Source organism: Opisthorchis viverrini (genome assembly GCF_000715545.1).
Source record: "Opisthorchis viverrini unplaced genomic scaffold opera_v5_15, whole genome shotgun sequence".
NCBI lineage: Eukaryota > Metazoa > Platyhelminthes > Trematoda > Opisthorchiida > Opisthorchiidae > Opisthorchis > Opisthorchis viverrini.
Genome location: NW_008751671.1, coordinates 1,919,312 through 1,935,832, shown reverse-complemented (window position 1 = coordinate 1,935,832; position 16,521 = coordinate 1,919,312). Strand labels below are relative to the sequence as shown.

Sequence of the window (16,521 nt, the reverse complement as noted above, 5' to 3'; positions counted from 1 at the left end):
GATTCAGAAGACTCTCGCCAAATGATTCGTTTTTATCTTTTTTGGTCAGAAATCGCCCGAATCCTCAGGATGTTGGAAATCGGATGAGCCAGATTCGAGCAACAGTGAGACTGCAAACCATTCCCAACCGCCTTCCTCGCCAAAGCAGTTCACACTCCAAACAAGTCCAGTTATCAGTATGGTAGGGAGACTGGAGAATAACGGGATCGGAAACAAAGCATTTGATAATTCTGGTGAATGCAAGGGTTGAACGCAAGGGTTCAACACGGTTCACTGTCGCTCAATTGTGCCATCCTGCTTGCTGCCATAATCAATCTGATGAGCACCCGATGTGGAATTATGCACATACATTTTCAGTTGTACATATGTAAAACAAAAGCATTCTCCACGGCGGTGTCGTGGAATGACGTTTCAGAGTTCTCTTTCAGCGAAGTCAGTGATGTCTGATATTAAATTAATTATTCATCTTTCGTATTCAAGCGAAGTCCAACCAACCGACCATTCAAAGGTTCGTGATCGAGAGTGCATCTCCGAAAACCCTCGCCCACATTGGCTCTTCTATTCTCAACCACCGTCCGCATTCTTCTTAATCAATGAAAATCCTTTTTCCCTACTCTGGCTTCTTCGATTTCCCGCACTCACAGTCAACTCTGAATTGACGGAACCTTTCGTTGATGATGTGTTCTCCGTCAACTGCGGCTGCTCATTTTCTAATTTTTCCCTTTCGACAACACTGATTGAGTTACTTTTTGTTTCCTTCTATCGATGGACTGCGAGTGCACAAAAGCAGCGATTTCCATTTCTACTGTCACCTTCACAAAGCTGTCTCATACACATAAAAACGACCAAAGCCTCGCCCTGTTTTTCTCGCTGAGTGATGCTGTCGCATTTACGACTTCAGAGTTCCTTTCTCTGTACAATACGTGCAAACATTCGGCTGACAACTTTGAATGATCCATCGACATTAACCTTGTACAAGTTGTTTGCTTAGGATGTACGCATTCGCTAGTTCTTAAAATTCAACTTTGCCAGATGTTTTGCTTCTGTTACTTGCCTTACGAGGCACAGATCCTGAACTGGTTGATATACGGTCATCGGAAACAAGATTTGTGCGGTAGAATAGCTGTTTGTGGTTAAAAACAATCTGTGGCATTAATCTTAGGTTCTCAAATCAATCCACACATGATAAATCATCAGCAGTGCAATCACCTCCTTAGAAAGCCCATGGCAAAAATTCTCCGTCATCGTCATCCTTGTGACAGATCCTCAACGTACAACCTTGGGCTTACCACAAGCGGAATTCTTCTATATATTTGTAATGTACTACTCATAAGGTTGCTGAAAATCCATCGACAACCCACGACCGGTTTCGCCCTTCTTGGGGTTCATCAGTTAGGCGCAGTCCCCGGGTTTCCGTCAACCTTAGGTTCTACTTGAAACCAAATTGCACAAAATTAGCGAATATACACTCATCTGCAAACTAAATTGGTTCTTTCGAGAGACTCACCTGGAACCCAGCCTCAGAACATCATAAACGAGAGATTCAGCTGGGTTCCAGGTGAGTCTCTCGAAAGAACCAAATTCGTTTGCAGATGAGTGTATATTCGGAATTCTTCTTAATTACTCTCCTCAAATCAGTGACATTAGTCTTGATTGCGTGCATATGGGTTAATTCAGACCACAAAGATATCCGTTCAGCTGCGTTCACGAAAACACTTTTTGTCGCCAGACCATTTTGAACTTGTGAGCTCATGTGAAGGGCATGATGGGTAGGAATAACACGGTTCACTTTGTATACTCGACTAAGGCGGCATACGAAGCATGCCAGGAGGTAATATAGAAAAGGGACCATGGAGACGTGGTTGTTGTTTGGATTCATTTGTGGAGGCAACACTTGACGTCAACTCCTCGGTCTACCGAAAGCAGATGCAAGTTTTTGAATAAACGATGGGTGCAAAATAATCTAGGGGTTTGCTGCTGTCCCACAACAAAATCGTGAACCAGTTACACATTCAATCATCAAACTGGCAATCAAAATTGAATTTCACCTTGGTATTGATCTTTTGTTGTAGCTTACAGCTGTTGCACCCATCAGGCGCATAGATGATCATGTTAGAGGGGGAAGTATACAGCAACGACAGCACTCAACTTTCGTGATAAGCTTCACACGAAACTTTTCTTTGGATATGGAGTAGTATTTTGAATACACTTTCTTCCGGAGTAAGATACACATTAATAGTAACAGTAGGTTTTGCCGGTAAACTGTACAACTTTAATCCATTTAGAGCAAACCTATTTCCATGAGTTAACAATAAGTGACTGAATAGGGAGGAAGTTTGGTGAAGCTAGCCTCTCATGCTTAAGGTTCACACATGGCAGCTTCTGAAATAAAATAGACCGGTGTATTCTGCCTGAAGTTAGTGAAGTTTTGCGCAGAAATATTTGATTTCATGCTTCTAAAGAAAGTTTTCTTAAATGGCACTACGCATAATGTCGGGGAAAAACCCCGACAGCTCAATAACAGCTCCAGTTTTCTCGGAATTCATCAGGTAGGTCTATTCCTCAGATTCACACCAAACAAGTCTCGCACTTCACACACTGTGTTGTGGTAAATACTCAGCTCTAAATTAAGATTGGAGGAAGACAGCTAAATTTCATCCGAATCTCTCGCCTGTTCAACCGAACTGTGTCATCAAAAGATCGCCTCTTGTTTCATGTCGTCGAAGATGCCGCTCTGAAGGTGAATGAAAACACCTTACGTCTCACTGTTGGTTTCTCCCTATATCGGGTTCACAAGGTAAGACTAGTTCCCGGGTTTGAATTGATTTTTTCCCGATATTATTTCGGTCAACCACCCTTCAAATTCAATCAATTTTGCATCAGCCACTGACTTGTAAGTTGAGTTGGTGTCAATGAGAAATTCTGCGAATGTTAGCCCAGTTGATTGGCAATGAATAGATTCGATGTTCACTAGTTGACGTGACCAAGGCTTGACGTACTTTCTAACAACAGACGTTTTGAACGACAAAGGATTGACCCTCATAAGTCTGTCAGTTTGTCATAAAATGCATTTTCTCATGGTCACTGGTTTTCTGCACAGCATGTTGTTGCGGGAACTGTACCTCAAGTAAACATCTGCAAATCTTTTACAAGCCAGCATATAAATTTGTCTCTAACCCAGAGGAGGACAAAACTGATTAGCTGGACAATTCCATTTGCGACAGAACAAATTTAAGACAAAAACATCTTCCCGAGAATTTTTGATGGGTTTCAGCAAACAGAAGCAAACTAGAAAACCGAATGCAGATTTAAAGCAATATTCGAAATGAATTGACTGCTGTCATATAACAACAACGCGACTGAATCGGTTTCGTTTGAAGACAGCTGGACAATAGGTTTTCATTTGGCCCATCCTAAAAGGTAGATGCCACCGCATATTGGTCTAGAGTAGACCGTCTTTAAAGAATACGTTGGACCGAGTTTTAGGGCCACTACTGAACATATTTGCACGCCTGAACGAAAGCCTTACTTTTTCAACCGGAAAGGGGCTTTTGAGGATCTCTCGTTTAAATGCCATAGTCGTTCTTTTTCTTGATAACATATACCACTCATAAATTGCTGAAAACTCTTGGATAACCAACATCTAATTAGACCCCGAGTGTCAAGAAAAGTTACCGCATTATCTTGAATACCGTATGAACTGAAACATGAGACGGATTTGCACAGCAAACTGGGTTGAAGAATACCGTCAAAACGAGAGATCCTGCTGGCATTCAGATGGGTCTGACATCAAATTCAAATCAGATTGTAACTTAGGGTGCATACTTAGCAAACATTGATTTTCTTCGTCTTACACTGAAGCTAGATGTAGTTCTTATGGTAGATTACCACTTGGTTATTTTCGCAGGTCGCCCAAATGCGCAAAATCTTCATCGGCTGTTAGTGGTCCCACATTTTTATTGATCCCCAAAAGATGCATTTCAGTTGACCTTCCTTTTGTAGATTTCTTAATTATGACCAAGATAATCAGGCACCCTGGTGTTTGGTGTTCACTTGTGTACACCCGGACGATATGAATGTCATTGAAAGCTCTGTGTTATCAAAGTAATTTAGTGACCAAAGTAACGGACCTGGAAATAGGTGGAATATATTTCAAGTCTAGCTTGGGCACGTGTGTGATTTGTTCCCGAAATTGGAGGATGTTTTTCACTTTGTTCCCAGCAGCATACTAAATTAAAGCTCCCCTCGTTTAGCTAAATAAACTCTTTTGCATGCCAATTTTGTTTTGAGGGGTGACTCATCTGTAACCCAGTTGAATATCTCCTTTATGATGTTCCCCGCTTATTTTTTCCGGCTAACGTCCAATATTGTGGTTTGGAGAATGTTAACAACAAAGAAAATTGATGTAGTTGAATGTTCAAAACAGCGCGAAGTATTGTATGATCCATCTTTTCACAAAATAACGCTAAATATGGTGGAGGATACAAAACGAGACAAGTAGTCTTATCCATCCTCCCTAAAATCCAATTTTATCATTACGACAAGGCAAAACTGGTAAAGAAGCATTCACTTACACAAATTTGTACGCGACAGTCACTCTGATAGACATGAACAACAACCACTTTCACCAAGGGGACATTAATACGATCACGCCTGAACGGAATAGAATTGGTCGCTCCTGAAAGAATGGAACAACGGTCGCATTCTGCGCAGAATCATTGAACAACTTGGGCGCTTCCACGCAGATGGAAGAGTACGGATTGTATCTTATGCGTTCGGCTACTGTGATGTTGATGTTTGGGCATCATCTATGGGGAGTGTGTAGCAGCTTCTGGGTTCTACTGACTACTGTCGGTATCACAATCTCTATGTTAATGAAGCAATCGCCAGAGCGCGGTCCTGCAATCTCTCCTTAGTAGAAATTTAAGCGTATCTACTGAGAATCCAAATATACCCTCCTGCACCAGTGGCATCTCCAGCAACATATATTTTTGAGATCATCTAGTACTTCACAACCTTTTCGCACGACCCTTATTCCACAACTGCCAATTCTATTCTCATTATTTTCTTCTTCCCCATTTGTGCACACAGTTTTGTTTAGTTTACATCTGTGGGTACTTATGCGTAATTATTCCTGCATCACTAGTCGCGCAGCAGATGATGAACGTCTCACCTAATACATTTGACTGCAACACCAGTAAGATCGTCTTTATAAATTTCGGAGGAAGGATTCGAATGTTGCACATACCACTTTGTTTTGCTCGAAATTCGGGACGTCGGGATGAACAATCTGGGATTAATGTGCCCTGCAGTCTCAGGAAATCGGCATTCACACGTGAAAAAAACAAGATGATTTGTTTTGTCGCCTATCGCTGGTTTCTCACCACTCGAATTCCCATCACTCAGAAGCTACATTTAATGGTCTCAAGAGCTGACTGAAATGGTCCACTGCCAGCCGGCGAAGAAAATCTCCAAGTCAATACCGCTTTGTGGATTCTTCGTGCAATATTAAAAGGTGAAACGATCACTGTTGAATAATAAAACAAGATTTCGAAGACTGCAAGATGCTGACAGTTCGCTTTTATCTCTTCAGCTGAAAACCTAACAGCTATCAATTTCATCTCACCAATAGGAATGAACAGCAATGAGATAGTGCAACGGAGACAGTCATATTGTGAAACAATCCTGTCCGGCTCCTAAATCCATGACAAGCTAGTGCCTTGTGCCAAGGTGTTTTATTCGCACAAGGTGAGTCGGTATTGATTGACTAACGTGACCCTTTTGGAAGCTAACAATTTCGAGTTAACAGTTAAACTCCGAAATCTGTCTTGAGTTTAGTTCTCTCTCCGGTTGGCATAATAGGTTTAGCGAGCGGTGAGGTAGGCTTTTGGGTCTCAGCTTGCAGGTCCTCGGTCGGTTGATTAGCCAACTAACGCGAATAACGAAGTAAACGTCCTCAGGTGAATTCGCATAGGCTCCTATTTCTTGTGTTTCACTGCAACTGCAGGTGAATTGGAAGACCACGTGTGAGACAGAGAGATTCAGTACAATTCGCGACATGTATCGGAGAGGAACGTGTCTGGTTAATGAGGACAGAATTAGTCAAGAGGTTAGGTGCGTGCCACCTATAGCACCACGCGACAGTTTCCGTGTAGGACTTATATAAACCAATCGATAGCGTGTTTGTGGGTAGCATACTTGAAGCATTATTAGCAGATTTTTATTTAGACGTTGTTGAAAGACAACTTTATGTCGATATTTCACATACAATACTCCAAAATCGTATCCGGATGGGGTTTTCGTTTTGTAGTCTGTAACGATTTTGAGAGCCCGTAAACATATGAGCAATTTATATCCAAAAGTTTGAGTGTTTTTAGCCAAGAACCGACAACAGCCGTAAGCTTTTAGACGCTCTTCTAATTACGGACCTAGGTAACATATTTAGGTGTTCCGAATTACGCACGTGGGCACCACATGTATTTCACANATATTTAGGTTTCCGAATTACGCACGTGGGCACCACATGTATTTCACAGTAACATATTTCCAGTTGTACTCCTCTACCTTATAATTAAACCCTCCTACGACCGATAATCTTCAAGCTGAGACCCGAAAACCTACCTCACCGGTCGCTAAACCTATTCTGCCAACCGGAGACAGAACTGAGCTCATGACAGATTTCTGAATAAAACTATACGCTGTCAACTCGAAATTGTTAACTTCCAGTAGGGCTAAGTTATTCAATCAATACCGACTCTCCTTGTGCGAACAAAACACTAGGAGCCGGACTAGATTGGCCCGCAATCCGGTTGGCTCCGTTCCATTATCGTATTGCTATTCATTCCTATTTGTGAGATAAAATTGGTGGTTTTAGTTTTACAGCTAAAGAAATAAATGCGAACAGTCAACATACTGCAACTTCCGATTTCTTACTGCGTTTCTCAGATGGTTGTTGTCAATATGCGAATAGCCTGCCCCTAGTGAACAACGCAATAGTCTGACTGATGCTTTTCAACCAAATCTGCTGCACAAAGGCCGCTTCATTTATCACGATACTCGAGATATCTTATAATATTTTCTTGACGGAACGCGAAACTCGGGAGATTAGTGAATTCTCTCCGACAGCCTGCGCTCAGTTACGTACACCAAATGACCGGGTTCCCCTCAATCGTATCTGATAACTGAACCCAAATTAACCGTGGGTTTTTTCACTGAGCTGAGCAGCTTAACTGCACAAGTTTCATCGCCAGTCCTGGTGGCATCGTCAGTTTTAATGGGGATCCCAGTGTACAGCGTAAAGGTTGATTTAAATGTAAACAAAAGGACGCTGGAAACTCGCGAACTATGTCCACCTGATGAGCCCCATGAACAACAAAATCTGTCGCAGTGTTTTTAGAAACAGTATGAATGAAGTATTCCGTCAACAGGCTGATTTAATTTAAGGCCTGTTATAGGCCAATTCGCCCTGACCGCTAAAGTCACAGACAGTTGCTGATGATGCTTATTAGGCTCATGCCCTTTCGAGATAACGGAATTATCTGAGTTATGCTCTGATCGAATGTGTGCAAAACGAACGCGTACTTTTCTTTGCAGTTTGTGAAAAGAGGACACTGGGATGATACGGAGCATAGGTGGGTCAGCTTTTGTTGATTAACGGGCAGAACCTGTAGACTAAATCGCCCGAATGAGTAACTAAAGGTCTTGAATAGCGATAAATCCCATAAGATGTACTTGATTTCTAGATAGTCTATCAGTTTGAAGTATGTTGTCCGGTTTAAGTTTGACGACAAACAATAAGAAGTCCTTCAGCAGTATGGGTTTAAAATTGCAAATTATTCAGCCATCTGACTCTTACAGAGCGTTTTTAGTTCATCATGAACAGAATACTATTCAAAACTTCTGTGAATTATCCGTTGCTTGGGGTGGAATTTTCAGGTTGCAATATCTTTCATATCTCGCACCACACGAACTGGGTATTTGGGAGCCTTGCTTCCGCTCTAATGACAGTTCTGTGCAGACAGTGACAAGCCTCCTGGTGGACTAGTTCATTCAATCATGTGAAAAGAAAGATCTGCTTTACACGTCTAAATATATCTTGGCTAGCAACCGCGACAAACACAGGTGGTGATTTTGGAATGAATATCTCCCTTCCCATAACATCCTCCTACATACAACTGCGTTTCTGACGAATAGGAAACCTAAGTTTCTATTTTCAGTTTGAAACTGCAGACATTCTTTCTCCTCTAGCCCACGCCATCATGAGTATTGGTTCTACAAGTTCCACTACTATGACTGACTGCAGTGTCCGCTTCTAGTCTCTAGTATATCCTCAGCAACAATACTATGCAAATCAAGTGAGATTTCAAACCCAAAAGCTGGTCTGATTAGCCACCTTCCGTTTTTGCACCCTAACACAAGTTGTTGCTAGTGTTGTATAATGTCTGTCAAATGTAACGATCCAGAACGTGTGTGCTGAAATTGGATTACCCCCGTGGCATCACGCTTACAGCCTCGAATTTCCATTGGAGAGGGTTTAAGGAAAATACCAGATATCCTGAATATACCGGGGCGGTTATTGTATTGAGCGACCAAGCAGAGGTGTCTCCACTTGACTGATACCCACCGAGGGTCTCTTTCGAGCGAATCGTTTTTCAAACTCTGGCGAAGAATGTCAAGATAGAGGGGTCTATCACCCACTAGTTCCAGTATCTGCTTACGTACACATGGTGCGTTAGATTTTCTTTTGTAAAGGCCAACTGTCAATACATCTTTGTAGTCGCTGAGGTCGATAGGCCCAGCGCAGCTGACGTTAAACTGTTGTTCATCTCGGATCGCACACGGAACAACTGCAAGACACCTACTTCGGACGCAGTTCACAGACTGTTATTTCGCAATCTCCGAAACGGCAGAAATCGTTTGGCAGAAGAGGAACTGGCTCCATAACTGAATAGAACATTGTGTCGTCAGTTGTCAATGGCGAGGATTTCGTAGGTGGTGTTGTGACTTCTACCTACTCAGGCAACCGCTTTCTAGCATGGCATCCGTATCAGAACCGCGACTTATCAGTGGACCGATGACAGTTTTTCTTCCGGTCGCATCCACAACGCCAAGTAGAACGGAATGTCTTCTCAGACTGGAAAGAACGTGAACCAAAAATCTGGGGGAGGGAAAGAAGCAGATAGTGCCGTAATCGACCGTAGGTCGTTCTCATTTATTCGTTCAGCAGTCTTCGGAAGCCACTTGTCAATGAAACCACTGAGGCTGCAGTTGCTCACCAATTAAGATCCTCTGGGCAGCAATTTATTTGACCACCTGATACTTTCTATCGCCTCTGTTAGCTTCACCCGGAAACGTCAGCATTCTCCGAGTGTATGCTGCCCGTTTAAGAATCAAACAGCTTTTAGTCCCGACGCTCATCTCCCCGCTCTCGTCTATCTCGGAATAGAAAACCATCCCTAACAAAAGGAATCAGTGCTCATCCTCAAAATGTCCTTCGTAGTGAATGTAAAACGACAGTTTCACCCCTATTTTCAAAAGGAGTTCCATGTCCTTGGTTCGTCATCCTGTGGTTACACGCAAAACCAACATCCATGTACACCAAACTGCTGTATCAACCACGAATGCGCGCTTTGTCAGATATTAGAACAATGCCATATGTGTAAACGACCCTCAACCTAGGCGTTTCCTGATCGCAAGGGTAGATTGTATATTATTAATCTATTAGCGTTTCCGACTAAGGTAGGTCGACAATGAATGTCCCTTAAATTTTGCGAACCCAGTCCGATCCTCATACTCAGATACTACCGGGAATGTAGAAGCCTGTAGACAGCTCTATAAAAGCGTCTTCACACGAAGGTGCTTCCGATAAAGTTGTTTAAGCTCTCCATTTTCTCAACTTCGCCGTCGAAGCGAATGCTGCAGCGTCTTCAGAACACCGATGTTTAAGTCTATCCTAATGAGCACCTTATGTATATGAAGCAAGCAACCACCACACTAGAGAATATGAGAGAACAGCCAATGAACATGCATAAGCCTGTTTGTGAAATATAGGGCATGAATTTCTGTAGCAACCCAGCATGACAACAAAACGATGAGTTACAACCATTGCTGGAAACACGAAGACGCGTCTGGCTGAGTGGAACTCAGAGGGACAGAAGTTATCGCAATGGAAATGCATAAAGAAGTCATCCGGACAACTCACAGGGACAGAGAATACCACCATTTTAAAAGGACAAAACTGTGAATTCAAAGCCGCCCTAAACTTGAAGCAATCAGCCACTCTGGAAGCGAGATTAAGCCTATTGAACCTTACAAAAACCACTATCCTAGCCGGCTAAATCAGTAGAACTTTCGAAGTCCTTTCCATCATAGATAAAACAGGCAAATTATAAGTTCTATCAGCCGAGAAAGAAGGCCTAACAGCGATCATGGACAAACCTGACTACCTCAACAGATCCGCTCTGCGTAACGAAATATCGCGACCTAGAACACGACCAAAACAAACAACTCCCAAACGAAAACAATAAGAACTTGAGTAAGCCGCAAGATCTTTACACGATTACGATAAAAGAACTTTAGAGTTTGACGGCTCATGATTTGTCCGATTCTCGCTTCTACGTACTCTCAAAGGTACCAAATGGAACATTTTCCTTCCTGTCAATAGTACCGCTTCCAGGAACAAATATCTGCAATCCGTCTGCAATCCGGCCAATGCTGAAATGACTCATCAGTAGGTTTTATTACTCAATCAACATTATGGGACAGTATTTGGGGGGGAGAGGGAACTAGGGAAAAAAATGGTTTCATTTGATTTGAGCCCACCATTCACATCTGTAGTTGTTGATTTCACCCAAACAACTGTGTTCTGATTATTGGACAGCCTCGGCGTACCGACTGGATCCCAAAGAAAAGAAACTCCGGTAATCGCTCGACTTATGGTCAACAGGACTCACTACGTGAAATTCGGAGCGAATTTCATTGTCTAATATAGATCCTAAGATATGAATTCTCTACGTGGACGACACCTGTAAGCACTGAATTGAACGAGTAGCCACCATTACGTCAACAATTTAAGAATGTTTTTCTTGACATTTAATTCAAAATGAAAGAGAACAAATGAAAACTAGCAGTTCTGAAGCTCATCATCTCTCGATTGTCAAATAGATAGCTGGAAACTGAAGTCTAAAGAAAGGCAAGCATATGCATCAGATTTTGGGCCACCTAAGCAACTTTCCAGTCCGTCAAGCAAAGCTGCTGCAACGCTTTCTAAGCTGGTCTAGACACAACGCTAGACCACATGATCAAAGAATGAAGAAAAACGCGTATATTAGGCTTCCTAGAGGAGCGAGTACCCAAGGAATTCCAGCTGAAGGTCGCTCAGGAACACGACAGTATGGCTTTTATACAGAAATAATACGGCAGCCGCCTACAAATCCCTGAACACATTTGGGGTATTTCATTCAAGCCATAAAGAAAATCGAAGCTAATGATGAAGTGCAGTGTCATATACAGGATCCTAATCAAGGATTGCGACAAAGGATAAACAACACAATCGGGAAAGAAACTCTTCTGTGGTTTACGAACTTGCTGCTAGAAGTGTTATCAATTTTCAATCATATTTGTGCTCAAAGGCCAGAAAGAACACGAGACTGGCTGGAACGCCATTTCTATGCTGGTACTAGCAAAAACAAACAAATAACATGGACTTATGAAAGCATAGTAATCCACCGGAGACTCCATTAACAACCAGTGTAACTGACCCAATTTACAAACGACTTAAAACAAGAAGTAACCATAGTGCTCTAGACAGCACCAGACCCAGATGACCTGCTTATCAAAGAATCAGGGAAGTCCGAATCAAAAAGTTAGATCGAGCTGATTGAAGTAAACTTCAAACAAATAAATCAAAGGAACAAAGTGGAGTTATTTGATCAACCGGTGCATGCAAGGATTCCCGTCAATACAGTGGGGAAACATTACACAGTTCAAACAGACAACAGAACTCGAAAAGTACGGACCGTGTTGCAATGCATATTGAAAAATGACTAATGGAAACTAGGAGAGAAAACACGACTTCGGGATAACCAGTCGATAAAGACCATGACACGAACGCTTTTCCCCAATTAGCTAAGTCCGTAAAGACTTACCAGATACTCTTCAAATGCTGCATAAACGTACGCAGACAAGAAGGAGGTGCTCGCCAAACACTCCAATGACAATCCTCTAGTGTGGTGACGAAAACTTTGCAAGCTAATTGCCAAGTATGGCGAGCAGATCAGCAGCTACCTGATCGACAACCAAACAGAGCCCATGGGTGTGGAATTACTTACGGTCCCCTAAGGTTAGAGTGGTGGGCATACCTAAACAGTCGATACCCATAGCCTAAGCAAAGTCTGCCTGGTGGACTGTACCACATATGAGACGCGCCCTAGGCGCACATAAACAAAGCTAGTGCTAGGCATTATTCAGCTTGGTCTAGACAACGATGGTCGTAGAATTTCGTTTCTAGAATCGTCGTCAACTTAAAGTTTCTGACTTCACATGACATTTGGGCACGTCGTTGATGATGATACAGATGTGGACAGCCTAACAGTTGAACCCAATGGTGTCTGCTTTGGATAGACTTGGGGCTGCGTATCCAATCAGCCAAACTCAATGCATCCTCACGGTGTTGTGTAATTGGCCATGACTGAACATCATTCTGTACCCACGATGATGTTTACTGACAATCAATTCGACCACTATCGCGGGCTTACAGAAGAGAACTGTTCAATGCATTAGGGTATTCTGTAGGTCTTTGTCTGGACGGTGATGTTGTCCGAGAATCATTTCTAGCGTCGTTCATGGCCCACCTTTTTGAAAACCTCCGGTCATGTTGCACCCAAGGCTCACCACGTTTTCACTGTTGGCCGACCATTCCATTGCGACCACTACAACGCTACAGCCACATTTGCTGTGGTCTCCATTTCCAACAGTTCCACTTATATCTCCGCGTACTACAAGCCTCACCTCTTGTGCTCGTAGTCAATGGTTGCTGAAATGAATAACTACAGTACGTGCCGTGTCCTTTCACGTGGTCCTGTCTATTTCTTTGTGTTTCCATTTCACAAGATCGAAGCCAATAAATTTTCGGTTTTCGTATGAAGTAGCCAGGTGCCGAATCTTTAGTTTTCCAGTTTATTCTTTGCGTTCGGTGGACCACATGGGATGTAACCTCCGTTAATTCGGTACTTGTCCAAGCAAACATATGCAGGTGGATTTGCTCGTGGTCTCCATTTCATCACAAGGTGTGTCGGTGTGTTTGGCACTTTTTAACCCAGCGAACATCAGGAATCAACCCAAAGCAGTGCACGCAAAGGCTACACAAGTGACGAAGCTTGGGCCTGCACATGATCAATTTTCGGGTATCCTAAAAGGGGCGAGATAAATTTGTTGCCTTTTAGACGTGCAGATAGGTCTCCATTGGCATACGCAGCTTGCTCCACATCGTTTGAGTTTGCGCAACACCATGCTAGCCTTGGAAGTACAGACTTTTGACACAGAGGTGACGGTTAAATCGGCAGATACCTCCGAGAGATCAGAAGTACTTGCAAAAGTTCACAATTTCTGTAGATACACGCAGGAGCGTTGAGGACTCGAACTGACTCAGTTTTGTGTGGAACAAAAGTCTCTTTCGCACTGGTGCTCATGTAAAACTGTACTGTAACACTCAAAAATCTCTCAGCTGGATGCTTCTGCTCACTATAAGTATGGACAAAAATACTTCGTCACCCGAAAACCTGAGAATCTGGTAAACCTGGTAGATCGGGCTAATCCAAGCAAAACGTCTAATATTGAACACATATCCATCAGGCCGATACCCAAACCGTATTCAGGATCGTCGTCCACATGAGCCACACTCATGATGGCCGTTAGACAGAGATTTATGAGAGCGGATTCGAGGACACCACCGATATTTACCGGTGACAAGTTCAAATTCGGTCGACTTGCTTGTGAATTCTCTCACTTCCTATCATGTGCGCTTCGAACGAGAGTTCCAAATCTTGGTAGATGAATGCATTTGGAAAGAACTTTCCGTTCACACAAAATTGTTCTGCAAAAAAGTTTATTTTATCAACTGAGTAAATTTGGTGTGCAAGCCAAACATAAGGCTAACACATACCCCGGGCAGGTGCCGACCTGGTGAGCTCCAAGAAGGACGTAAGAGTTTTCAGCAAACTTACGTGTGTGTACCGTTGAGAACACGTCTCAGCTATTGTTTTTATAACTCTCCATAGCATCAGAATTAAACAGATGACTTCCGACATTGCTTGTGAATGCAACACATTTTCTTGCACCGTTTTCATCAGTTTGGAGAATGGAGTAGGATTACTATGCAACCAACACTTCTGCAATCAAAAGAATACCACTGCTTTTTAAAACTAGAAAAAAGAATTCTGAACAAATCCTAGTTATCCTTTTATATGTTGATATATGTTCACCAGATCAACCTCAAATACTCCGTTAGAACTTCCATTTGACTGTGCAGTGCCTAACATAAAAATGGTTTATTTACGGTTGAACTGGTTCTGTCACTTAATGAAGCATACAAATGAGGTGTTTACGTCACGCTTTGGAGCAAAAGGGGCGAAGGGGTGAGCACGATTAAAATGTACGTCTGTAATTGAACACTGCCAGATTGACGTAACCAAGTACACCGCTTCTTTTATCCTCTCCTGTCACCCTCCTAGAAATGGTATGACCCTCGAGAGAACACTTAATCTCTTGAAAGCACAATATAATGTGTCACCTTTCGGTTGTTTATATTTTTCAATAATATAACTCCCACACAAACCTTGGTCTATAGTAATTTTCTTACCATACTTTACATTTTGCGAATAAAAAATGAATTCAGTATTCTTCTTAGGACCGATTACCTACATACAAGCAAGTAAATTTATTACTAGTGGGTTAGCAGATCAACATAAGTAATTCCTCCATATGAATGTTATATATATATCTGTAGTATGGTTCTCTAATTCAAGACCTTCTAGCCGTTTGATTCCCACCTCAAAGGGTAGATGTTGTTGAACTTCACCACTTCGCTACTAGCTGGAAGCGCTTGATACCTAAGTCTAGTAAGGGGTTTGTTCTACTTGAATTCATTTACTTCTGTTTCTTATCCGACGGCGTGCACTAGATCTCTACAGAAAACACGAACATTGGGCAGCCGTATTTCAGCGCTGCCGTGCGTATTATTCAGCAATTAGTTCAAACCTCTCGTGAACAGAGGTTTACAGACTCATAACTCCGCACTTCAGAAGGCAGACTAGTTCTTCAATGTGTTACTTAAGCGATAAAATAATCCCCAATATCTGAAGTTTAAGAAATGCAGTATCAACTGACGATCCTACAACATCGATAGTATCGCTAGAGCAACTTGAAGCAAAAATGAATGGTTTAAATTTCTTTGTCATCTAAATGTTATCTAGGATGAAATATGAATAAATAATGTTTTTCAACTGGAAAGGATATATGTGTAGACAAATGGGACTGGCTTTCAGGAATTTTTTATCGGATAAGTGCATGATTCTTCTTAGGAAAATACTACATTTGGACACTTCCAAAGTTTAACTCAAAACGTAAGTTCAAAAAGCTTCCATGTGCAAAAAACGACAAAAATGGAGCACTTAAGATGCAACGCGCGATCTGATAACCGCTCCAGTCAAGCTCAATAGCGTCTCGTTTCCGGGAAGTAATCTTACCAGAACAGTGAAAAGTAAAGGAAAAAAATTGCGTTAAGTGTGTTCGCTACACACAAGTCACTAATTCAGCAGCTCTACCTAAAATTAACAGGCTACTTGCGATGGATGTGTCAGTTTCACTATTTGATTTATGATGACCGCTTGGTGTAGCTGCCGTGGAAAAAGCACCTTAAAAGTAGGGATAAGATCAAGACAGTGCATTTAGCACCACACAGTACCCCATCGGAACGGTGTCACCCGTATCTCTACTCGGAACCACATCCCACATCCCAATTTTTTGTTAGCTGAAAATTCTTCCTGCAATGCAGTGATAAGAGCTATCGTTTTCAGTTTTTTTGTATCTTGTATGTTTGTTCACACAACCGTGTCGGATATGACATGCATTATCCGCATCCGATGTTAGAAACCAAACGAAACTGTGGCGTAAAGTGCGAACCCAAATATTGCACAGAAGTGCAATCCATTCGGCCACAAAAATCATTAGACCTTCAGATGCACCTGCAGGTGCCTTTCTTTAGTTTTCTTTTGAAAAGCGCGTCTCGCGCGATTTTTCATTAAAGAAACGTTGTCGTGTGTATTCTGGTAACGTATAGTATCAGATTGATGTGCCAAATTTTATAGAACTATTTGAAGAAATCGATCAACAGCCGAAGCTGTTCACCTAAGCATAAATTAAATTTGCATAATTTGGAACGAACTAGAAAACAGAGACGGCACCTAACAGCAGAATGTTTTCGATTTTCATCGAAAATAGAACTAGATTTCTCCAGTATTTTGA

The 16,521-nt window shown here is 42.1% G+C and overlaps 1 protein-coding gene across 1 annotated transcript in view; it reads left to right on the top strand.

Annotated features, from left to right (window-relative positions):
- T265_01413 (hypothetical protein) overlaps positions 1–1,029 on the top strand; it is a gene marked incomplete at both ends in the record, with an annotated part of 56,024 nt that extends 54,995 nt beyond the window's left edge. Inside the window, one exon of the mRNA XM_009165439.1 lies at positions 50–1,029. Coding sequence (XP_009163703.1) covers positions 50–250 — 201 coding nt within the window. The remainder of the gene's footprint in view (positions 1–49) is intronic.
- Positions 1,030–16,521: the final 15,492 nt, after the last annotated feature.